General features: G+C 43.8%; 1 protein-coding gene across 6 annotated transcripts in view; it reads right to left on the bottom strand.

Moving 5' to 3' along the window:
• TXNRD1 (thioredoxin reductase 1) overlaps positions 1-24,122 on the bottom strand; it is a 49,035-nt gene that overhangs the window by 13,809 nt on the left and 11,104 nt on the right. For 4 of the 6 annotated variants that reach the window (XM_073323914.1, XM_073323953.1, XM_073323925.1 and 1 more), the window contains 9 exons: positions 20,883-20,943; positions 15,016-15,125; positions 11,014-11,136; positions 9,743-9,815; positions 9,509-9,628; positions 8,617-8,759; positions 8,372-8,487; positions 5,829-6,054; positions 2,330-2,422 (listed from right to left, as the gene is read on the bottom strand). In XM_073323914.1, coding sequence (XP_073180015.1) covers positions 2,330-2,422; positions 5,829-6,054; positions 8,372-8,487; positions 8,617-8,759; positions 9,509-9,628; positions 9,743-9,815; positions 11,014-11,136; positions 15,016-15,125; positions 20,883-20,943 — 1,065 coding nt within the window. The remainder of the gene's footprint in view (positions 1-2,329; positions 2,423-5,828; positions 6,055-8,371; positions 8,488-8,616; positions 8,760-9,508; positions 9,629-9,742; positions 9,816-11,013; positions 11,137-15,015; positions 15,126-20,882; positions 20,944-24,122) is intronic. The other 2 variants (XM_073323933.1, XM_073323963.1) reach the window with 2 other exon arrangements.

Raw genomic sequence — 24,122 nt, 5'->3', positions numbered from 1 at the left:
ATGAGCTAATGGTGCCAGCTGATGTTTTTACCATTAAGCCCAGTTAAACATTTTCCCCTCGAGAAAACATCCCCAAATGCAGATCAGATCCTGTCTCTCCACTCTCTCATCTGTGACACAGAAGTATTACGACACTTTTTTTAAAAAAGCAAGACGTGAGTCTGCAACAGTTCTTTAACGAAAGGCTTCCTTAATTAGGGAATTCAAAGGCATTGGCAAATAAGAAGAATGCAGAACAGTCACCTCTTTTTGTTTTAGCTCTGGAACCCCAAGTAGGATATGGCTGGATATGTCCCCTAAGCAAGATGATGGTCAAAGAGGACTTATCTCCACACAAGCATTTGCTCAGAATGTTGGCCAGGCCAGGTGAAATTCTTCACCTATCCCACCAATTGGCCACCTTTTTGAGCATGGTAGATTCCCAAAAAAGGGTCCCTCAAAATCTGCAATTATGGTCAAGGAGTTGCTTCAGCCCTCACAGTGCCACACATCCAACCACTAAGAACTGTTGAAGATATGTTCAAACACTCCCTCTCATCCCTGCTGGGTGACTGAGCACTTCAGAGCTGTAATACTACCAGAGGGTTCAGCTAAACTTAGTTCTCCAGAAGAGTAACTGATTACATTCTTAACTGAGCCGACTCATCAGCTCATTGGTCCAAAATGAGATGACAGCCCTTGGGAAGGCGAGGTCAAGGTGATATAGTCAGAGGAGGGGTATTGGTGGTGGGAAATCAGCAGCTTTCTTTATGAAGAGATGGCTCAGGTTTTGAGACCTGGGGCCTCCCACTAGCATAAGTCAGAAAAAAAGGGTAGTACGTAATTAAGGTCACACAACACAATTACTATTAAACATTTATATTATGGTAGTACCCAGAGGCCCTGGTGTGATACACTGAGATACACAGAGGCTCTATACATACATAGAGGTGGATAAGTCCGTTCCTCCAAGCACTTACAATCAAAGGCCCTGATCTCACAAGGCTTAACTTTATGCACTGTAAGTAGTCTCACTGACTTTGTGTGCATAAGTCTTGCCAGGATCAGGGCGAAAGAAAATGAGTGGCATGCAAAAAGGTGAATTGAAAAGGGCAACCATCAAATATATATAATACACACACACACAAAATATACCATTTTAGTTTTGTCATTAAAAATAAGTATAGCTTTCCCTAGCTGTCCTTCAGCCTAGCCATTAAGCCAGAGGTCCCCAAAGTGTGGAGCATGCCCCCCAGGGGGGTGCAGAGGAAAGTTTGGGGAGGTGTGGCTGGGGCCCGGGGTCAGTCCTCCACAGGGGGAGAGGAGGGAGCACCATCCACCTCCACTCCTGACACCAGCACCAGCTTCTGGCTCCGCGCCCCACTGCCGGCCCCGCCCCACGGTTCTGGCTGCAGGCCCTGCGCCCAGGGCTCCACTCTTGGCCCCACCCTGAGCTTTGGCCCCAGCCTTGGCCCCCTTACTCCTGTCCATGTCGTCCCCCCTGTCGCAGCTCCGCTCCCAGTCCCATGTGGGGGGTGAAAACATGGACAGGCGCCAGGGGGACGTGTGAGGTAAAATGTTTGGGGACCACTGAATTAGGCATTGGGTGATTTCACGTAAGTGTTTCACCAGTTGGTCTTGAGAAGGGATTACCTTTATTTGTGTCTGGTTTTTAGAAAGTCCATCTGTTGTATGCTAATATTGCAGTAGCATGCTGCAGCTGTAGTAGAAACCATTATGTATCCTCCTTTGCCAATAGTTTATCGGGGGTAACTCCTTAGAGCCAAATCCTGCAAATGGCTCCATACGTGCAGACCCCTGTACTCCCTAATGAGTAAAGTTTTCAAAGCACCTAAGTGGCTCAAGGAGCCTAAGCTCCCTTGAAAGTCAGTAGGACTCACGCTCTTATGTCATTTATGTGCTTTTGCAAATTTTACTCATTACCTGTTGCAGATATACAAGAAACACATCTTGACATTGAGGCCATGTCTACATTTACTGGGCATCGATGCTGCTGCAATCAATGCAGCAGGGATCGATTTAGCGGGTCTAGTAAAGACCCACTAAAATCGGCCGCAAAGCGCTCTCCAGTCGACTCAGGTACTCCACTGGAATGAGAATAGGTAAACTGATGGGAGAGTGTAGACACTGCGGTAAATTGACGTAAGCTACATCAACTCCAGCTACGTGACTCAGTCAACTTACCGCGGTAGTGTAGACAAGGCCTGAATACCAAAAACCACTTCAATCTCCAGAAGATCTCTCCAGCAGCACTAAATCTTAATGTTCACTCAAAGGTTTTTCCATGCTCTTCTTTATCAATGTGAAGGCACCATTATGAATTACTTACAGTGTTGTATTCCCCTTCAGTTATTTCCCTGCCGTCTGTGGACTGGGCTATGACTTTCAATTTGCCAGGAGTTCCTTCCTCAAGCTGTTCGATCTACAATATTTGAAAATGAAGCTTTACTTTCCGAATGGGAGATATGCAGGAGTAAAATACTAAGGCTGCAGCTGTTTTCAGCAGAGCATAACAGAGCGAAAGACAGAAATTTTGTATCTAACTGCAGCTGCGTCTTCATACTGAAAACACTCCTACGGACACTTCGAAAACAAGATATACCACAATCTTTTCCATGGAATTTTATTTCCTTTGATGAATACACAGGATCTGCTCTCACCAAAGGGAAACTAACATTTAATCAAACAAAATTAAAGAACAGACTCTGAACCTATTTAGGTTGCAAATCCGTGCAGTCGGTTCTCTGTAGTGCCACACCTCCTTTTCACTGAGCCATGTGAATGAGACTATGCCTCCTAAAGTACAATCCCTTACTGTGTTTCCCCAGAGGCATGAGGCTCCATGCTGCCTCTGACCTGGGGCGGTGTATAAAACACAATCTAGCCCTTTACAAGTAAGTTTATCGTGATATGAAATTTTCAGGGACAGTTTTACTGCATAATTACTAAGCAACCCAAAATAATAAACTGTAACAACTGTTCTTGTGGTTTTTTCCTAACAATTTCTTAAAATCTTTGTGCCACTGGACCCATTTTACAGGTTGCATTGAATCAGCACAGTGTTATTTAAGGCAATGGTTTTCAAACTTTTTTTCTGCCGATCCAGTTGAAGAAAACTGTTGATGCCTGCAACCCAACAGAGCTGGGGATGAGGGGCTTGGAGTGTGGGAGGGGCTCAGGACTGGGGCAGAGGGTTGGGGTGCGGGGGTGAGGGCTTCAGGGTGGGGCCAGGAATGAGGGGTTCAGGGAGTGGGAGAGGCTCTAGGCTGGGGGTGAGGGTGTGGGAGAGAGTCGGGGCTCTGGGCTGGGGGTGCAGGCTCTGGGCTGGGGCCGGAGATGAGGGATTTGGGGTGCAGGAGGGGGCTCTAGGTTTGGGGGGGTCAGGGCTGGGGCAGGGGGTTGGGGCACGGGCTTACCTTGGGCGGCTCCCGGTCAGCGATGCAGTGGGGGTGCTAAGGCAGTCCTGGCACCATGGACCACGCCGTCCTGTCCTGGCATCATGGACCATGCTGCACCCCAGAAGCGGCCAGCAGCAGGTCCGGCTCCTAGGCAGAGGCGCGCAAGCTGCTCTGTGTGGCTCTCGCCTGCAGGCAGTGCCACCCCCAGTTCCCATTGGCCAGGAACCAGACAATGGGAGTGCGGAGCTGGTGCTCAGGGCAGGGGTAATGCACGAAGCCCCGTAGCCCCCCCACGTAGGAGCCAGACCCGCTGCTGGCCGCTTCTGGGGTGCAGCACAGTCTCGGAACAGGTCGGGACTAGCCTGCCTTAGCTGGGCAGCACTGCCGATGGGACTTTTAATGGCCCAGTCAGCGGTGCTGACCAGAGCCGCCACGACCCAGTGCCTTACATTCCGCAACCCAGTACTGAGCCACGACCCACAGTTTGAAAACCACTGATTTAGGTTGATGCATCTGCTGTCTCACAACATTCAACACAAGGCTCGATACTAAAATGGAATGTACGTAACTTCAAACCCAGTGCCAAAAAGATAAACAAGGAAGATGGCTGCTGAAAATCTGCCCAGCCATCTGAGACTTAACGTTCAAGTAAATTCCTGAATGGATACAGGGCTGAATCCTGCTCCTATTGAAGTCAATGGCAAGGTAGCAGAGACACAGTATGCAACAGTCAAAAGCATATTCTGCAAGTAATGCAGAATGGGCTCCCTGCAGTGTGCTAAGCACTTGTGAGGTGCTGAGCATCCTCAGCACCTGCTGTCTTCAATGGGAGTGGAGAGTACTCAGCACTTTGTGGGAAGGCTCAGCATCTTGTAGGATTGGGTCCAATAAAAACCTGCTGCACTAAATATGGAGCAATTAGAAGCTAAACATTCAGCTCTCTCTTTTTCATATGCATTGGGATTGCTACAGTTTTTGCATGAATAAGAACAGAAAATTCCTTGCAATCTCCACTCTAACCTTTCGGGATAAATCTTTTATCCTTTATGAGAACAGAGTGAGTTTACACAACAGAAATTAGCAATCCCCCCCTACATACACACACACACACACACACACAGTTTTTTAAGCCTACCTCCGGTGTGTAAGAGTGAAAAGAATGGAATGCATTTTATTTATTTTTAATCCTTGAACACCTAAAATATTATAATGTATTGGCTTAGCACCTAATGGAAGTTGTTTTGTAATTCCTCTCTCATTTTATAATAATTAAACCCTAATCATTAAGCAAAATGCTGTTGGCATCCGCCCTGGTCTTTGATGGTAACTTTACATAAATGACAAAAAAGCTTTATATGTAGTATAATGGGTCCTTTTTATGGCCCTAATTCATCTAAGAATATGCTTAACTTTAACAGGCTTACTCATATGCACAAAGTCAAAGTTAAGCATGTGCTGAAGTGCTTTGCCAAATCAGGGCCTTTTTGTTGCCTCATTTTAGCCATTATCTTACACTGTGAAGATACAATTGTATTTTTTACAGTTAGGCCCCAGTCCTGCATTGGGATCCCAATTCCCACACATAGTTCTGTTAAAGCCACAGGTGCAGGAGTCCATGTCTGGGGATCCCCATCCTGCAAACACTACATATGAGCGAAGATATACACATGTAATTATTTGCACAATTGGGGACTAAACTGCAAGGTGGTTGGTATTTGATTTTTTACACCATTTTCAATAAAATAATCAGATAAACATTCTTCTTATTTTAATTGCACAGTGAAAAGAATTTTCTTGTCACCTTGCAAATTTAAGGCATTATGCTACAAATACTTACTACCGTACTTAGTGGTTAATATCAAAGGATAGCTCCCTTGACTCTACTGGGTAGTAAGCATTAGGTACTGCAGTAAGCATTTAGAGGCTCAGAATGTTAAACTGAAACTGGCATTCAGTTTATCCTCATGTAATGTGAATGCTTTCGATGCATTGGCCTCAGTTCTGCAAAAACTTATGCACATTCTTAACTTTTAGTATGTGAATAGTGCTGCTAACGTCACTGGAACTATTCACATACTCAAAGTTAAGCATGTGCATTCAATGTTTGCAGAATCAGGACCTTAGTTTTTAACAATATTTTTAGCACAGGAGGCTAAAGACTCTAATTCTTCTAAAGGATTTTAAAACCTCAGGCAACTTAAATAATAAAACTAGATTGTAGTTTTCAATTAGACAAAGTTTATAAAATCAGACTGTTACAAGGCAATAAAAAATTAACCTTACTTACATTTTAGCAGATCCAATAATATGGATTCAACTTTTTGTTGCCACTAAGATAGATAATTCATGTTTCTTAAAATACTATAATCTGAAGATTGCTTTCATTTATGTTTATGTACCACTTTCAGTTGTTCCAATGAAAAGGCTTACCTTAGTTGGAACAAACTGTTTAATAAACTTGACTCCATGTTCTTCCATATGTTCCCCAATTTTGTTCGCCATTTCCTGATCAAATCCTCTTAAAAGGATGGATCGCACCATTACAGTTACGTCTAAACCAAGACCGGCAAGAAATCCAGCACATTCAAGGGCAACATAGGAAGCTCCAACCACCAGGGTCTTTCCTGGACAGTAAGGTAGAGAGAAGAGATCATCACTGAAAAAAAAAGAAATTAAATTAGACTATTTAATACAATTCTTTATAACTGACAGCTATTTTTCTATAGAGGAAATAGGAAATCTTTAGAACTAGGAATACACTATATACATAATTGGCATTTGAGGTCAACACATGGCAGAGAAGTTCTAACTAGGAGCATCAAAAATGAATGTGAAATACTCTAATTTGCCTTTCAGTTTGTCCAAATTACCAAAAAAAATTATGGATTTTCTACAATAAAGTATAACCAGCTGCGCAGATCTTAGTGCCTGCTTTTCTTAAATTTGAATCTCATTGCAAATGGTGTCGTAATGAGTTAACTCTTCGCAAGGAAGAGGGGTCAGTATGTAGATAAATGTTCCATCTTGACTTTTTTGAAGATTTTATTTTAATCAGTGTTGTAAAAATATTAAAAATACAACCAATATGCAAATAAAACAATATAACAAATGTGCACAAAACATAACTATCGGTGGGGCTATTAGGTCCACACGTAATTAAGGTTTCCTGATGCTTCCTAGTAAAAGCCCCTATTTACAACTTTACTAAGCTTTAACTGTTTTGGCTGAAGTTTTCCAACATGAGTGTCTGCTTCAGGCTGGATTTTTTTTAAATGTTTCAGCTAAATACAGTTCAACTGTTTCCAAGAAGGAGAGTAGGAAAAAATAAATTTTTAACATGGGCAAAACAACTTCTTTCAACTGTTTTGTGGAGCGGCTTTAGCTCCACCATGCTTTAGAGCAGCAGTTCTCAAACTATGGAGTGGGACCCCAAAGTGGATCATGACCCCGTTTTATGGGGTTGCCAGGGCTGGCATTAGAGTTGCTGAGGCCTGTGGCCAAAGCCAAAGCTTGAGACCCACCACACAGGGCCAAAGCCCAAGCCCAACCACCTGGGATCAAAGCCAAAGCCCAAGGGCTTAAGCCCTGGGTGGCGGGGCTCAGGTTACAGGCCCCCTGACTGGGACAGAAGCCCTTGGGCTTCAGTGTTGGCCCCACCAGGCTTTGGAACTGCCCCCCGGCTCCCCGGGCAGCTGGGCTAGGATGGGTTCAGGCTTCAGTCCCCACTCCTGGGGTCATGTAGTAATTTTTATTGTCAGAAGGGGGTCATAGTGCAATGAAGTTTAAGAACCCCTGCGTTAGAGCAATGGCTTGAAATCTGGCAGTGGATGCATTCCACATGCTTAGTAGAGATTTGTTAAAGTTTGGCAGCTGAATTCTCCAAGGATTCCATCTATAATAAGCATGCTCCAGCCCAGGACTGCAGAGACTCAGCAGGATTCTCCCTGAAAAAGCTACTGTAGAAAAAACAGAATATGATCATGTAATTGAAATCTGTATTATAATGCATGCACACAAAGGGACCAAATTGAGATTGACAGACAAACTATTCCGGCGTTTCCTAACTTCTGAGTAATTGCTTGACTTTGCAATCTTAATGTACTTTTAACAGTTTTTTGTGTGTTAATTTATATATAACATATGTCCACTTTCACCACTTCCTGTTAGTAGAGAAGTGTGAAATTTGGCTGTTTCCATTCACTGGAGTTTATTTCAACCTTTTATTTGTTTTGACTCATATAGGTTTACATGCCCATAATTTTTGCCTTCGGTTCCATGCTCCAAAGAACCTAAAAGTTAAACTCAGTTGAAACCACTGCATTTCACCTGGATATGTGTTAAAAACTTGCAAAGCCACAAGTTTTGTATGGCTTGCATGGAGTCATAAATCAGTTCGCGTTTACCCATAAGATTCATGAAATTTTATGAACTTCTTTGGGAACCTGGATTGAGTTTCAAAGTTGTAACAAGACAAGACAGGCAAATTTCATGTGGTTTCACAACAAAAACTCTAGTATTTCTTTGGTCAACAGTACTTCAGCTCACTGCATGTGTTTATACAGACTGCTGACTTGTGGAAGTGGAAATGCTTTCAGACTCAGGATTTCCTCAGCACTTGTGCAGAGAGGCTTCCTCAAAGTGCACAGTGCTTCTCAACTTGAACAAACCACCACAGCTGCACTGAACCGGTCGCAGGTGAATAGGGAGGAAATGAGTGCAACAGGCATGGAGATAGGCCTGATGAATTAATGCAAATTCTGGGCATTCTGGTATTCTCATTTATGGCATTCTCAATTACTGCTGCTGTCACCCTGAAGTAGTGCTACTAAAGGATTGCATGAAACATGTCTCATAGCTAAGTGCTCACAGCCTCGTGATGTATGCTAGGTCTGATGTTCTTGCAGAACTCATGCCGTAAGAGACCATTTTAAAATAGGCATAGTGGATTATTCTGCATTCCAGCCTATGTTTACCTGCTAATGCAGTATTCCTTGTCTCCAGGGACACCCAGGTAGCGCGGCCTTTCACCGGTGGCAATCAGAAATTTCTCCGCTGTGTAAAATTTCTCTTTTCCTTTGTTATTTGTTGCCTATATGCAAAGCAACAGGACATAGTTTGTATTTCACACTCTTACCAACAAGAAGATTGTTGGTGTCAGAAAAGCATCTTTGTCCAAAAAGAGTAAAGAAGAGATAGAGGACACATTGCTATTTGATACCTTAATTGTGTGTGGCCCAACAAATTCTCCGTAAGCATTCTCGTACGTGACCTCCTTCTCTCTCAAAGACACCCTGTAGCCCCAGTTGAGAGAGCCAATATAATTCTGAACAGCTTCTGTCATAGTCTCCCAGCTGTGTTTGACTGTTGAAACAAAAAGATGTCCAATTTTTAACCTGTCTATTCCTCATTTTCCCCAGCCTTCCAACGGGATTCTCACATCACAGTAGTCACACAGGGCCCGATTCACCACTGTGTTGCTCCTGTTTCACCCTCGTGTACCCCCTGAAATCTAATGAGTTACAGCAGCAAAAAGCTGGAATAAGGTAGTCTGACCTACAGTGCTTACCACATGGCTGCAACAACAGTGGCAGGCAAGCATTTTGTTATCAGTGGGCTCCGACCAAGCCATTCAAGATCTTGTCATTTCCTATTTTTTTAACCCTTGAAGCTTATAGCTTTATCTCAGTATCAGTATTATTCTGTTGACAACTGTGAGCAGGTGTCTGTTAAAACATGAACAGGTTACGTCTCTTTGAGAATTGCCTCTACATATTCCCACTTAGAGGACCATGCCTCCACCAAATCCAGACCCACATATATGGACATGTAGGGTTCATGATATTAAACGCTGGAAGGAACCAATGGGCTATAAAAATGCACACTACACCACTGAGGACCTGATGCCGAGTACTCCAGTCCTGATCCTGCAATGCACTTAACCATGTGTGTCATCCCACTGAACTCAATGGTACCACTTATGTTCTTAAGGCTAGCACAATCTGAATTGCTTTGCGGCAGAGGTCCTGAAGTGCTCAGCACCTTGCAGGATAGAGTTCTGAATGAGGTACATGAAAATTAAAAGATATATATATATTTTTAAATTTCTATACCTTTCTCCTCAAACTGCCATCCAAACTTGCGTGAATCTTGTAAGGCTTGTCCTAGCAAAGCTGCCTGGTGCATCAGTTTTTTAGGTATACAACCCACATTTACACATGTCCCTCCAAGACCTAAGAGGGAAACAAAATGTTTTATGTATGAATGTGCTCTGTCCTAAAATAGAATCTGAGTTTTATAAGAAATGCCCCTTTATAACAACATGACTGTAGTCATCAGAAATTTACCCCATCTAGTTCCCTGAGGAGTAGGAGTAACGTAGTCCAGCACCATCACTTTCTTGCCATACTTGGCAGCCTCCTAGAGAGCAAATTAAACACAAATATAGAAATATTAGAACTTCTATCCATACTACATGATAGCATCATACACTGCTGAAAATCAATGTCATTTTTAATTATGTAATAATAATTGAGTTGCAAGGGCATGGCCAGACGGTCATTAATCTTCAGGATTAATCTGCATGCTCAAGACGGAAAAGAGGGGGGGGGAAACGGGCATATAGATTTCTACAAGTGATACAGTTCCACTTGGTAGGTTGAGGGCACTACTAAAGAACTGATGCTCTCCACTTCAGCCAGTCATATTGCTTAAATAATTTCTCAACATTCCATTTGTTTTAAAATCCTTCTAACAAACGTTATTTATCTGGTTCTCCCTTTAACAATGTGTTTCTACTGCATTGATCTGACATGTCCCATAACAGCATAAAGGCACCTGGCACCAAATTCTGCCCTCAGTTACATCTCTGCACATCCCCTGCATTTCAGTGTGGTCGTGCTGGTATACATGAATACAGAATTTAGCCCACGATCTGTAGATGTCAAGAATGGCATTTGTTTTTCAAACTAGTAAACCTGATATCTTGAATGACCACAACTGGCTCATGCGTTATTAATTATATTCCATCATATGAAGGGCTCACAGCTAGTTAAGCAAAACTCCCACTGACTTCAGTGAGGCCAGGATTTCATTTTATGAAACTTTGAAGTTATACAACTTCTTCCATTAAAAATAAAATGACTGATCCCAAATTTTTTTTAAAAAATGTGCGCGCAGGCGCGTGTATGTACGTACATATGTACATACACACAAAGATTCCCAGGTGGATATTAATCTCAGACAAAAATAAAAACTTGTTTATAATAATTTCAGGATAGTTTTTAACATACTCTCAGCAATTTAATCCAAATGCTAAGAAAACCTCTTGAGATATTTTCCCAGTGTTTTCTAACAATATCTCTTGAAGGGAGGTGGGAGGAAAAGGTCAAGTTTTATTTTATATTCACTTTGTTACATTTTCATACTTTTCATCTTCAGAGCAACTGTCTCTTTAAATGAGGATACCATGCCACTGGGACTAGCACCCAAAGATCCACAAAAGAACAAGAATTAATTTGATGCCTCTACAATATTAGAGATATTCAGACCTGAAATGTTCAGGATGTATTCTGCTCAATTATCAGTGGCTCATACATTTGCATTTTGTCACCCATACCTTGGAAGCAGCCAGACCTCCAGAACCCCCTCCAATGACAATTAGATCATAGTCATAGGAATCCTGCATGTAATCATGTCCCTTTGTTTCAAGTAGTTTTTGAATCTTTCCTTCCTTATGTGCCTGAAAGAAGAAAACAAAGAGACAAATTTATTCAAAGAAAAGTATTATCCATAGCTCTCAAATCTGAATCAATGACAAAATGAATACTTCCAATGAGAAACAGTTGCTGGGGGAGGGGGATATGGGTGTTTCTGGAGTTTGCAAACACTGCTCCCCATTAGCTTCTTAGAGTTGTATCTTTGTAATCCTTACCCCAATAGCTCAGCTTCCTGTATAGACACAAAAATATGAACCTGCTGCTTTTGTGCAGGTTTGGTCTGAACAGTTCAATGTACTGTATTAAATCAGCCCTAGTCCCTGTTCATACTATATAATATGCTGACACAGAGTGAATGCAACAGGTCTATAATCTGTTGGGGTTTTTTAAATAATTATTCCCCCACCAACCGCCACCCTTTTCTAGAATTGTTTTTTCCACAGCATGTCTGAGCAGGAAAATTCAGCAATGCCATATTCCCTGAAAACATCCCCTAAAGTTTTTAAACAAACTTCATTTACCACTTTACATAAACTAGTCCCTCTTAGAAAACAAAACTATACTTAATGTTTTTTGCATGTGGCTTTCCCTGATGTCTTACATAATAGTTTTAGCTTTCATTCCAGAATCATAAGCCCAAATGAAAGAAAGTCAAATGAAGTCAATGGAGTTGCACCAGAGATGAATTTGCCTCTGATCTCTTTTTGTGGATTAGCTGTTGTTATTCTGCTCTAATAGTCATGCATTTGGACAGTTGTAGTCTATAAAGCACATTCCATTAATCTTCATATCCCTCTGTCCAAAATCAGCCATTGTATTAAATGTGTGGGGCCCCACTTCATTTTTTACTCAGTCAAAATCCCAATGAAGGATTTTTCCCACGAGGCCTGATACTTGATGTTGCAGGCAAAACTTCCATTGACCCCAACGGCACAAGATAAGTCCTCTAGTGAGCAAGGACCAGATCCTCAGCTGGTGTCCATGGGCATAGCTCCAAATGACTTTCCATACTAAATAAACATCTCTGTATGTTAAAGGGACACAGCCACCTTTGAAACCACACAGCTCTCTGAGAGCTTGTCAGCTAGTGGAAGGAAGCTGGAAGGAAATTTTTCATCAAAACTTTTGACAGAATTTTTGTTGAAACCAAAGCATTTAGAAAAAATGTATTATTTCGACAGACATTCCCACAGAAAAAAAATGTTTGAAACTAAAAAAAAAAATGTTTTCAGAAAATTTGCATCTTGTAATTCTGAAACTTCATTTCAGAATATGGACCTCCACGGAAGAGGTAACACAGCCAGGCTGGGGCTGAATTACTTTCTCCAGATAAATTCTGCAAGGTTGGAGGGGGAATGACAGGCATCCTCCTATCCCAGGGGTGGCTAACCTGTGGCTCCGGAGCCACAGGTGGCTCTTCAGAAGTTAATATGTGGCTCCTTGTATAGGCACCAACTCCAGGACTGGAGCTACAGGCATCAACTTTCCAATGTGCCGGGGGGTGCTCACTGCTCAACCCCTGGCGCTGCCACAGGCCCTGCCCCCACTCCACCCCTTCCCACCCTCTCCCCCTCCCGTGAGCCTGCTATGCCCTCACTCCCCCTCTGCCCCCCCAGCCTTCTGAATGCCACCAAACAGCTGATCGAGAGGCACAGAGAGGAGGGGGAGTGGCTGCCGGTGGGCAGGAAGTGCTGGGGGGTAGTAGGACACCTGTGGAGCCGATGGGGCGGCTGCTGATCTATTACTGTGGCTCTTTGGCAATGTACATGGGTAAATTCTGGCTCCTTCTCAGGCTCAGGTTAGCCACCCCTGTCCTATCCCATTGTATACGTCTGCATGGACCCCCAGACTGAGCAGAGAAGCCTCTGCAGTGTCCAAAGCAGGGGAAAGTGCACAAATCCCTCTTCAGCACAAAGGCATTGAGAGCCATGTTTGGATCGGGGTGGAGTGGAAAGAAAGGAGAAGACGTAGCTCACTGTCTGTTGCTGTCTTCTTTTGTTGTTCTGTTTCTTTCAGACAGCAAGGAGAGAAAATCATTGAAAAACAAAAAAGAACGAACACAGGAAAATTTGATTGCAAACCCCCCCCCCAAAAAAATTGGCAGGGGGATTCAGGGAACAAGAAAAGCACTTGAAAATACCTTTAACTCACTTCATTGAGCTGACTACATTTTAAGACCCCTTCAAGCATCTATTATAATTACATGCCAAGCACATTTTTGTTGATTTAGCTGTTTGCACTGCACTGCGAGGTTATTATCCCCATGGATCAAGGTGTGAAAGTACATGAAGAGAACAAATGCGTCAGATAAAGGAACGTATTAAGAAAATGCTAATTCATAGAACAAAATCAGGAAGTAAAGAATGAACAAACCGGGCAATACTCCACCCATCTCTCCGCCCCCCGAAAAAAACCCACACTAAGCAAACAACATCTCAACAAATTATGGTGCTGTTATTTATATCACAAATCACACATACGATAAATTAGCAAAAGCATCCTTATGCCCTAAAGCCGCACTGAAATCACTACAAACTTCTCTCTATTTGGAGTTTCATTCAATGAGTATATCATATCTTCCAAAGAGTCAATATTCTACCATATATGATGTACTGTGACTCTCACACCAAACACATATCATGTGTAGTGCATTAAGGAAGGAGGATGATGCTTCCATAGCGAAGGTTCACAGTAGCTTCTGATTTTAAGCTAGATTTTTCAACCTCCTAGCCCCAGCACATGTCAACCTCACTGAAATTCCACATGCAACATCTCATTATTTAGACCAGGTCTGCACTCTGAAGGCTTTGCCAGAATAGCTATACTAGCAAAGTGCTCTTTGGGTGGACACAGCTTATACTGGCAAAGCTGCACTTTTATTATTCCAGTCACCCCAAGCGAAATAAGCTATATCATGAAAGCTATACCATCTACATGAGGGGCTTTTTCCAGCACAGCTCTTTAAGTCACAGATCACACCTCATCCACACCCCTGACCAACACAGCTATATTAGCAAAAGTCAGTAGTATAGACTTGGCTGTAGAAAGCTAAATCAGAAGCATTAATCACAGACTGCTTTTTAAAAATGGAAACAAAACCCTGAAAGCATCAGAGACATCAGTAGCTGGGAACATGTAACCACACACACAAAACCCACAGAAAAAAGAATATTGCATCTAAAACTTTGGATTCGGTTCCCCTTTTGCAACATGGCCTTTGCCCTATGGCTAGGTTCAAGTTCTATTTCTGTTAGAAGAGCTTAGGAAGGAAGCATTTATTGTACTCTGTGAAATACCATTCATATTGTTCAAGTTTATAGAAATAAGTTTAAAAAGAAAGTGTGGTGTTTCTCTCCACCTCTCTTCCTCCCCAAAACACATCCTTTTGTTTGCCTGATGGCAACAGCCCTGTCTGAGAATAGACAGCCATCACAAAATAACTACCAGATAACTATCAAACATAATTAGTGAGAAAAGATACCTTGATGAAGGACACATCATAAGAAGAGACTACAAAACTTACTTATAGTGTATCTGGAGAGGAGACGATACTTTGTAAGTCATGCTTTGAAAATTTTAAAAAAAGAATGTTTTACTTTGCATTACACAAGTTACGAAACTGTTTAGAGTCTTTACTACATCAGTAGTTCTCAACTTTTTCCATATCAAGATCCTTCCCCTCTCCCCCTTCCCAGCCCCCCTTCAGAGCACTGCTCTGATTTAGCTGGGATCTTGCCAGGACCTGCTTCCCATTCAGTAATATGGGAAAAGAGTGACTGTGACTCGAGGCTGAAACAACCCCCCGAACTACATACTGTTAAAAGGAAGGCTGCATCTGTACTGATTCTTACCTTCAAACCTAAAAAGTTATAAAAGTCTGCTCATGTTGTTTCTTTTCCTACCTTTAAAATTTTGTCATAATCTCCTATTTGCTTCTGTTGCACAAATACAATTGGTACTGAAGTTTCCATGGTTAGTTCATACAGTGCGTCTTGCAGCTTCTGCCCATCCTCTGTGAAATAAAGTACAAAAGAATACAGTCTCAAGTCTTCCTTTATGAAGGCTACTATGTGAAGTGAAATAACAGAGGGGTGTGGCTTTCTGTTTCTCAAGAAAGATCACTCACTTCCCCATGAACTGGATTACACTTCAATGCAACCTGTTTCCTAAGGCAATGATGAGTCACATGCAAAGGTAGAATGACTTGCTATATTTTAGTCTGCTGAAATCCAATAAACTGATTGGCTAGGGTTCCTGCCAGTTTTACAATGTATTTAGAAAAAAATAGGGAAATTAGATTTTCTGTGGTTAAGTTTTTAACAGTTCTAAAGAAAATAACTACCAATATTTTTCACTCTCAGCTCTCCAGAAAAAAATCCCTCATCAACCATTAGTTTTTCATGCTAATATCTTATGAAAATTTATTAAAAGTTCAGGATGGTTCTCTTTTGGTTAGTTTCTTCAGAACTCTGCCTTCAATTGCATCTGTTACCATGACTAGGGTTACCATATTTCAAGTTCCCAAATAGAGGACACTGCCAAGCGGGGGGGGGGGGGGGGAGGGAAGAGTAAGAGGGGAGGTTAAGTTGGGGGTGCTGGAGGGGTATTTAGGAGGTGGGGTTTCCCTAAGAGAGATATTTGGGGGTGCTGGAGGGAGTACCTGTGGCCTCACACTCAAGGCGGGGGTCAATGTCACACTCCCTGTCACAGTGGCAGGCCCGCGACATGGCACCAGCACGTCAGTCAGTGCTTGCAGGCTTTTCCCCATACCCAGGGCAGGGAGCCTCAGCCTGGCCCGGTCACCCTCCTGGCCAGGCTCAAAGGCGCCGCAGCATGGCAGGCGGCATGACTGAGAGGCACTTGGCAGCTCCGCTTACCTGGCAGGCCGGGGTGGGGTGGGAGGGATCCAGCAGCTGCGGATGCAGGAGAGGGACTGATCGAAGCACATAGACCGCCCTTTCTGAGCTGCGGCATCTGCTCCACTACCCCCCAGACATTTCCTCTTATTTGAAAAATCCTCCCAGATGGAGAGCAGACTACCAAAAAAGAGGTCATGTCCGGGAAAACCCAGATGTATGATAACCCTAAATACGACAGAAATTTTTGACTTCATAGAACTCAAATGCCAAAATTATTACATGCGGCACGTTATATGTGAAATCTTAGAATGCCCAACTAAAGACACAGATAATGTGACTGATTGAAAGCCAGTTCTGTGGAGTACTTTATCAATGTGAAAAAAAAAATCTACCCACTTATGTTCAGAGAGGTTTGTATAACAAATTAGTAGAAAACAACAACTAACATTCTCCAAGCCTGATGATTTATGATCTGGCACAGCACTGAATGAGGAGAAGAGGCAAGGTTTGCACACATGACAGGTTCTATGACCTGCTCTGCTCCTGAATCTCCATGTAACTTTGGTCAAGTCATGTCGGGCCTGATTTTCAGTAAGTTGGTCAGCACGCACTTGTGTGTATTTAGTTGTGCGCATACTTCTGCTTACTACAGGATACACAGTGCAAATTCTCATTTGCACATGCACATGGATAGATACACACCTGTCCTGGATATGTGCATACATATCTGGTAGTGAGCACACAAAGGAGAAATGCAACTGTGCACTCAAATACAGACAGACCAACTTACTGAAAATTAGCCTTTAACTTTATTATTTCCATTTCCTACTCCGTAACTTAGGGATAATACTCACCTGAGACACCAACTTTCTAATTTCCCTGGGAGCGCTCAACCCCCGCTCTACCCCAGGCCCTGCTCCCACTGCAAACCTTCCCCCAAGGCCCCACCCAACTTCTCGCCCCTGCCACACCTCTTCCTGCCCCGCCCCTGGGAAGGAAGGAGTCAGGTAATTGCCTGATGAGCACCCGATTCCAATCAAGGCTGAAAGAGCTCTACTCAAAGGGAACACTCCAGGCAGCAGGTTGGCTCATGTGGCAGGGGGACTCCCAAGAAGACAGTCTATAGTAGGGGTGGCCAAACTGTGGTTCACGAGCCGCATGAGGCTCTTTTACAGTTAAAGTGTGGCTCTTGGAGGACCGCACGATGCCTCCCCCATTCTCCACCTACCAGACTCAGCAGCGGGAAGAGGAAGGGTGACCGGGCCTTACAGCAGGGTGGTGGAGTAGGGCCTTTTGCCCAGTGGGGCTTCAGCCCCATGGGGTGCACCTGCCGGGGCTTCAACAAGAGCTGGGCTGAAGCCTTGTGCCCGGCAGGTGCCTCCAGCAGGGCATAAGCCCCAGGCCCTGGCAGCTGTGCCCTAGCTCTTGAACTTCTGAAGATTGTTATATGCAGCTTAGAGGGTCAGTAACTTTGGCAGCTTCTGGTCCACAGGAAGACTGGGGAAGAGTTGCCTGGCAGGGGCACTGGAACAATTTGTATAGTGAGGATGCTGAGAGCCACTGAACCAAATGGTAAACCCTCTATATGATGGAAACCACTTCAGGACAGAGGGTGAGACAGCACTCCCAGCACAGCACCAGGTGCTGCCAGGTGCAGAGAGGCTCTGGCAAGAAAGTCCTCGGGTTGTGGGAAGGGTGGCTGCTGGATTTATGTTGAACTGTTTGATTTTGGGGTTTGCTAAAGATTGTCAGTGCAAACAATAAATGGTGCCCTAAGGAAAGGGACTGAACAGACGCCGAGTGTGGTGTTTAATCCTTCCTGAGCGGAGGGGACAGGACAGCAGCCTACCCCAATACATGCTGAGGAATACTGAGACACAGTTTTTGAATACCTCCCAGGATTTGTATTGAGGGAGAACATCCCTTCTGCTAAAAAAATATAAAAAAAACCCTACAAAAAGTCAGAGTTCTATGGACCTTAAACAAATGAACCTTATGTTGTATTCCTATAACAAATTTAAACAGCTTCAAGAATGTTCATGTAAAACTATCCTCTGAAATGAGATAAAAATATGTTGGTTGGAGAAGGCAAATTGTACACAAATAACTCTAGTCACCCCAAGTATCTACCAGGAGAACTTAGTCATGAATTCATAGCTTCTTGGCCACTCCCTTGTTGCACTGGGCAAACAGCCAGAGATGAATGACAAAGCAAAGAAGCTATCCTGTTTGTTCTGGCAAACACTCAGTAGGATCTCTTCCATTAATGGTAATTACAATAATGCAGAGAGTTGGTGAATCTATATTTTCCCTCAGATACCCTGAGGAATATGCTAGTTTAACATCCACAAGCAGGTCTTGGATCTCACATCTAGCACATTTAGATCCTTCTCTGAGACAGAGGGCATTTAGGGCCACTCTCATAGTTGGTGTAAATTAGCATCACTCTAATGAAGTTATGACTTCAGTGAGGGTGACCAGATGTCATGATTTAATAGGGACAATCCAGATTTTTGGGTCTTTTTCTTATATAGGCTCCTATTATCCCCCACCCCAACCCCTATCCTGATTTTTCACATTTGCTGTCTGGTCACCCTAACTTCAGTGGACCTGTGCTAATTTACACCAGGTGAATATATGGCCCATAACATTAGGAAAACCCACCAAAAGCTGGTTGGACCACGATATTGGACTACATCTGGCACACTGTAACATTAAAGAAAATATGAAACTCCCCCGTCACTAAATATACATTAATGTTAACAACACTATGAGATGGATTGTGTCTTAAAGGCACAACCCTGCACTGAATGTGTAAGGAGGGACTATGCTGCAATGGTAGCCCAGGAGGAATTCTTTCTAGGGTTTCCAGGAAGTGCACACTGCAGCTCTGCCACCCCTGAAATGGATGCAGTGTGTGCTCTCCTCACGTCTGGGCTCACCTGCTGGCCCGCGCACAGACTCTACCCCCGGGCCTGCCCCCTTTGTGGAAAAAAGCATCCTGTGATAGCTCAGTGGAGCAGGATAAGGGGAGAAAAGCACAAAGAGCTTTGACCCCAGCCCTTGTGCCCCCTGCACAGGGTCCATTAACAATCTGATACTATAAAAAAACTAAGAAACTCTTTGCAGCATTAAAAAGCCAAACAAAATTCAATAGTAAGTGCAAGAGTAAAATGGAGGGCCTGATTCTCATTTACTCTAAGGCCCCACCTGAGAACTTCAGACTAATGTTTGTGTAACTTCTAGTGCTGTAAGGGAAAAAAAGCAACTGTTGCTTACGTAAGAAAGTGTGGTAGGTGTAAACCCTTAAAGTACTCGCCATGCAGATCTAAGAACTGCACTTCAAGACGAAGGTCTTTGTTGATTTAAGTAAGAATTTGCTCTCCATATCACAAAGCAGAAACTTTCTGCTGATTGACATTGGCGTGCACCAGCAAGAGAACCTTTACACAAGAATGAATTTGATTGAAAAATTAGCTGTCATTACTACTCTAACAATCTGGAAGAGACAACTTAAAAACAAATGCCTCGTTTTAACAATGATGTGCCAGTTGCTTTACTCCTATCACCTAGACCCTCAGCAATATGAGTTACATTAGTTTACAGTTCAACAGACTCAGGTTCAGTGGGCCAAATTCAAAGGTAATGTGCATAAGGCTCTTTTGCAGGGTGATGAGTAGGGATAAATCATAAGACTAGATCTTTGCCCCAACAATTTCTCTTTGTGATCTTGCAGAGGGCAGCTATGCTGGCTTTATGCAAGTGGCTTCTGCCACCCCTCAACCCCATTGCAAGAGATGTATCAGGGCTGGCTTGGGTGACCCTGCACTGATCCCTGGCCAAAGGACCATTGTAGCCCAAATTACCATAAAAATTAAAGCAGTCCTGTGGATAGTCTGTGTCAGGGGATTACCCAACCCCTGGCCCTGCTGAGATCAGAGGAAACATGAAGGTGGTTTAGAGCCACGTTTGCCTTCACAGCCAGGGTTCAATCGTTGGCTGTGCCAAAGTGAGCAAGTTGGTCAGTCAAAGATAATCTAAATGGGTATAATGTACACACAAGGGACTTTCTATGCCTCTCACTGAGATCAGTGTAAGCCAGGAATGACCCATTGAAGACAGAGGAGTTACATTACTGTAATGTCGTAAGTGAGATCAGAAGCAAGCCCTATAGGTATGGATGAAGGCGTATGTTACATGAACTTACAGTCTCACTAGCCTCACCTCTCAATTTAGCTACTTGTGTTTAATGTGTTTGAGAAGCATCGTACGTATAAAAGCAACTTCACTACAATCTCACCTTCTCTCATAGGGGCTAAAACATTAAATAAAAGCAGTATAGGATGAAAGAAGCATCACTATCATTTTCAGATACCATCATGCATATCCCAGCCATAGCTATAGCAGAATGAAACATAACAGCAGTGAATCCCATTTGGTACAGTCGCTAGATCAATCTCACACTTGGTAAGGCAACTCACATCTTTTCATGTATTTATATCTGCTCTTGTATTTTCCACTCCATGCATCTGATGAAGTGGGTTCTAGACAACAAAAGCTTATGCCCAAATAAATTTGTTAGTCTCTAAGGTGCCATAAGGACTCCTCATTGTTCTTCCATTTGGTACTGTAGTTTTAACAGGTCAGGCAGAGGTTACTCTCAATAGTTGTTCTGAGGAGGCAGGTGAGGAAACGTTTCACCTGTTTTACAAGAATATCTATGCTCTCCATGAGGAAGAGACGCAAAAAAATTTTTATCTTCAGACTACAAGGAAGAACTGCAGTCTCATTGTTTGCAGATACAGCCAACGAGGAAGTAGTCACAGGAAATATTAAGAAAGACTGTGGTGCTCACAGACTGTGAGTATATTTATTAGCATACAAGAAACTCAACTGCAAAAGAGCCTTACCTGTCTTGTCTAGTTCAAGTGAACAATAGGGAACGCTCATGGATTTGAACAGTTCCTTCACCTGCATAAAGCACAGTGTATAAATATTGACATTAACACAAAGCACTGAACACCGAAATTTTCCGTTCTTCCCTCTACTAGGCCACCCATTTATCCTCCTATCTGCTATCTACATTTAGCCCATAAGAATCCTCCCACTGAGAGGCGTGTAGATGAATGGCTAGGGAAGAACCTCAGAGGTCATAGGTTCTCCTCCTCGCTCTGCCACTGCCTCACTGTGTCCTTGCGCAAGTCACTTAGCCAGTCTCTGGGAAACACTGGGCCTTACTCCCAATGGTGAGCAGTCACTGTCTTGCACAAGAAATTCCAATGAGTTCTCTTAGGGGCCAGAGGCCAGTGGTATAAGTTAGAGCAGCCTTGAAACTGCTCTAATTCAACCAGCGGCTTAGACCTAGTGATGAGCTGCCAAAATCTTAACAACTGGTTCCCTCCTCACCCCACGAGGGGGTCGTTGCCCACCCCCGCCCCCCGGGACTCCTGCCCCATCCAACCCCCAGCGTTCCTTGACGCCTCCCCCAGGATCCCTGCCCCATCCCCCTGACTGCCCCCAGAACCAGGCAGGAGGGTCTTGTGGGCCACCGTAGTGGGTGCCCACCCCACCCCTAAGAGCCAGAGGGACCTGCAGGGGGCCAGGTTGGGAGTCCCGGCAGTGCTTACCTGGAGCAGCTCCCAGGAAGCATCCAGCAGGTCCCTCTGGCTCCTAGGGGCGGGGGAGCGTAGCTGGGTAGGGAGCAGGGGGAGCGGCCGCTCCCCCCACTGATCACATCAAAAGTGGCACCTTAGGCGCCGACTCCATGGGTGCTCTGGGGCTGGAGCACCCATGGGGAAAATTTGGTGGGTGCAGAGCACCCACTGGCAGCTCCCCGCCCTGAGCCCAGCCCCAGCTCACCTCCACTCTGCCTCCGCCCCTGAACGCGCCGCCCCGTTCTGCTTCTCCATTCCCCCCACCCCCGGCATCCCGCAAATCAGCTGTTCGGCGGGAAGCCAGGGAGGGCTGAGAAGCAGGCGGCGGCTTCCCGCTCAGGCCAAGGGGGGCAGAGGTGAGCTGGGGCGGGGAGTGGTTCCCCTGCGCCCTCTCCCCCCCCCCATCCCCCAGTTACCTGCTGTGACATGGGTGGCCCTCCTCACGCCCCCCTGCCCCAGCTCACCTCTGCCTCCCTGGGCCTGAGTGCGAAGCCGCCACCTGCTTCTCAGCCCGCCCCAGCTTCCCATCCGAACAGCTGATTCGCAGGAAGCCTGGGGGGGGCGGCGAAGCAGAGCTGGGTGGTGCGTTCAGGTGAGGAGGTGGAGGTGGAGTGCAGGTGAGCTGAGGGCAGGGAGCTGCTCGTGGGTGCTCTGCACCCACCAAGTTTTCCCCTTGGGTGCTCCAGGGCTGGAACACCCACGGAATCGGTGCCTAAGGCGCCATTTTTGGCTGGTTAAATTTAGAAACCTTTTTAGAGCTGGTTGTCCCTCGCGGAACAACCGGTTCTAAAAGGGCTTCTAAATTTAACAACCGGTTCTAGCGAACTGGTGCGAACCAGCTCCAGCTCACCACTGCTTAGACCACTGTAAACTGGCCCACGGGATCAAGGAGCTGGAACTGGCTATCCAAAGCCCTTCCTCCATTACACTCACCTCCCTAAGCCAAGCAGAATTCAGATGCAGGGTCAAATCTACCCTTCAGTTTTTGTTGTTATCAATTTAATTTTGACAAGCCCTCTAAAATCCATTAAAAAGGAGTTATGTTAGCCTCATAACTGGTAAATCAGGAGTGAGGTAGATTGTTATGCCATATTAGAATTTAGCTGGGCAAGGAATTCATTAATTCTGATGCCTTAAAAATAGAGGTGAACACCAAAGTTCAAAATGTCTTATATTTTCCTCCATTTTTGCCACTCTGTCCTTATAATCAATGCCCTGAGAAAATCAGACACTCACACTATCTTATCTATCCATTACAAGTTTTATTTTACTACTGACACAAGAACTAGAATGATTTAATCTTAGTTGTGCTGTGGTCATTCTGCTCTGCGGCTTTTAAAGTCTTAGGGCCCAATCTTGCTTCCATCCAAAGTTAAGCTTGACTTGAGTGAGAGCAAGATGTCGGATGATTTGAGCTAGAATTCAGTTAAAAATACTTTACATTAACAGCAGGGCTTCTGGTTTTAAGTTTTAACTGATAATACCAATAAAACACTACCAACTTAAAAAAAATGAAATCGGTGCTTATTAAATAAACACTGGAAAAACTCTGGAAATGGTTACTTGTATTTAAGGGCTTGTCTACATGGAGCAGTAATGCACACTACGGCGGTGATTTCTAATGCACTCTAATGTGTTGTGCATTAATTGGTTCGTGTAAACCCTTAGATTCCATAGTGTGCTTTAATGTAGTGCTCTTTGAAACAGTACTACATTGAAGTGCAGTAGGGAACATTATGAAGTGCTATTTATTACAGTAGATACAAAGAGAAAGCCCCTTAGTGCCCTGATTTTTGGACATCTACATAAAATTGCTAAATTCAAAATAAATAATGAATCAAAAATTGCTAAAAATAAATCCTGCAAAACAGAAGCCCTAATAACAGGAACAATGGGGCTGTGCTCTAACATAGATCCCTCTGCTAATGTATAAAATCTTATTCCAATTGCCCATCGTTTTTAAAAATGATGTATTAACTTGAAATAAAACTTCTGTTCCCCTTTGAGAAAATGTAAATTATTTTTAAATTACATCCATTAGAGTACAAATGTACAATTAATGTGTAGAGGCATATGCAGGTAGTTACATAATAAGTGGGAAAATATCTTTATGTAGATGTGAATTTCCTTCGGGGAACTTCTCAACCTGAATAAGAGTTAAACACGTTATCCATAACGGAAAGAAAAAGTGGTTATCTTTTAACAGAAAGATCATGCTTATTTAATCAAACCCAATGAATACGTGAAAAAGGCAGAAATTACTCTTCACAGTTCTGTTTCTCCGAAAGGACAAACTAGATAAATTAATAATTTTTCAAGAAATCTCTAAATAGCAGAGCAAGGGTATTACAGAAGCAAGGTAACTCAAAAATTGGCATTGACAAAGGGATGATAAATTCTGCACCAGAATTAATAAGAAATCTCTTCTAGGTCATCTATCTGAGAGCCTGACCCAAAGCCTTGAAGTCAATAGGAAAACTCTAATTTAGGATCAGG

The sequence above is a fragment of the Lepidochelys kempii genome, chromosome 1, assembly GCF_965140265.1.
Source record: "Lepidochelys kempii isolate rLepKem1 chromosome 1, rLepKem1.hap2, whole genome shotgun sequence".
Taxonomy (NCBI): Eukaryota; Metazoa; Chordata; order Testudines; family Cheloniidae; genus Lepidochelys; species Lepidochelys kempii.
Note: the sequence above shows the minus strand (reverse complement) of the source record. Positions and strands in the feature narration are given on the sequence as shown.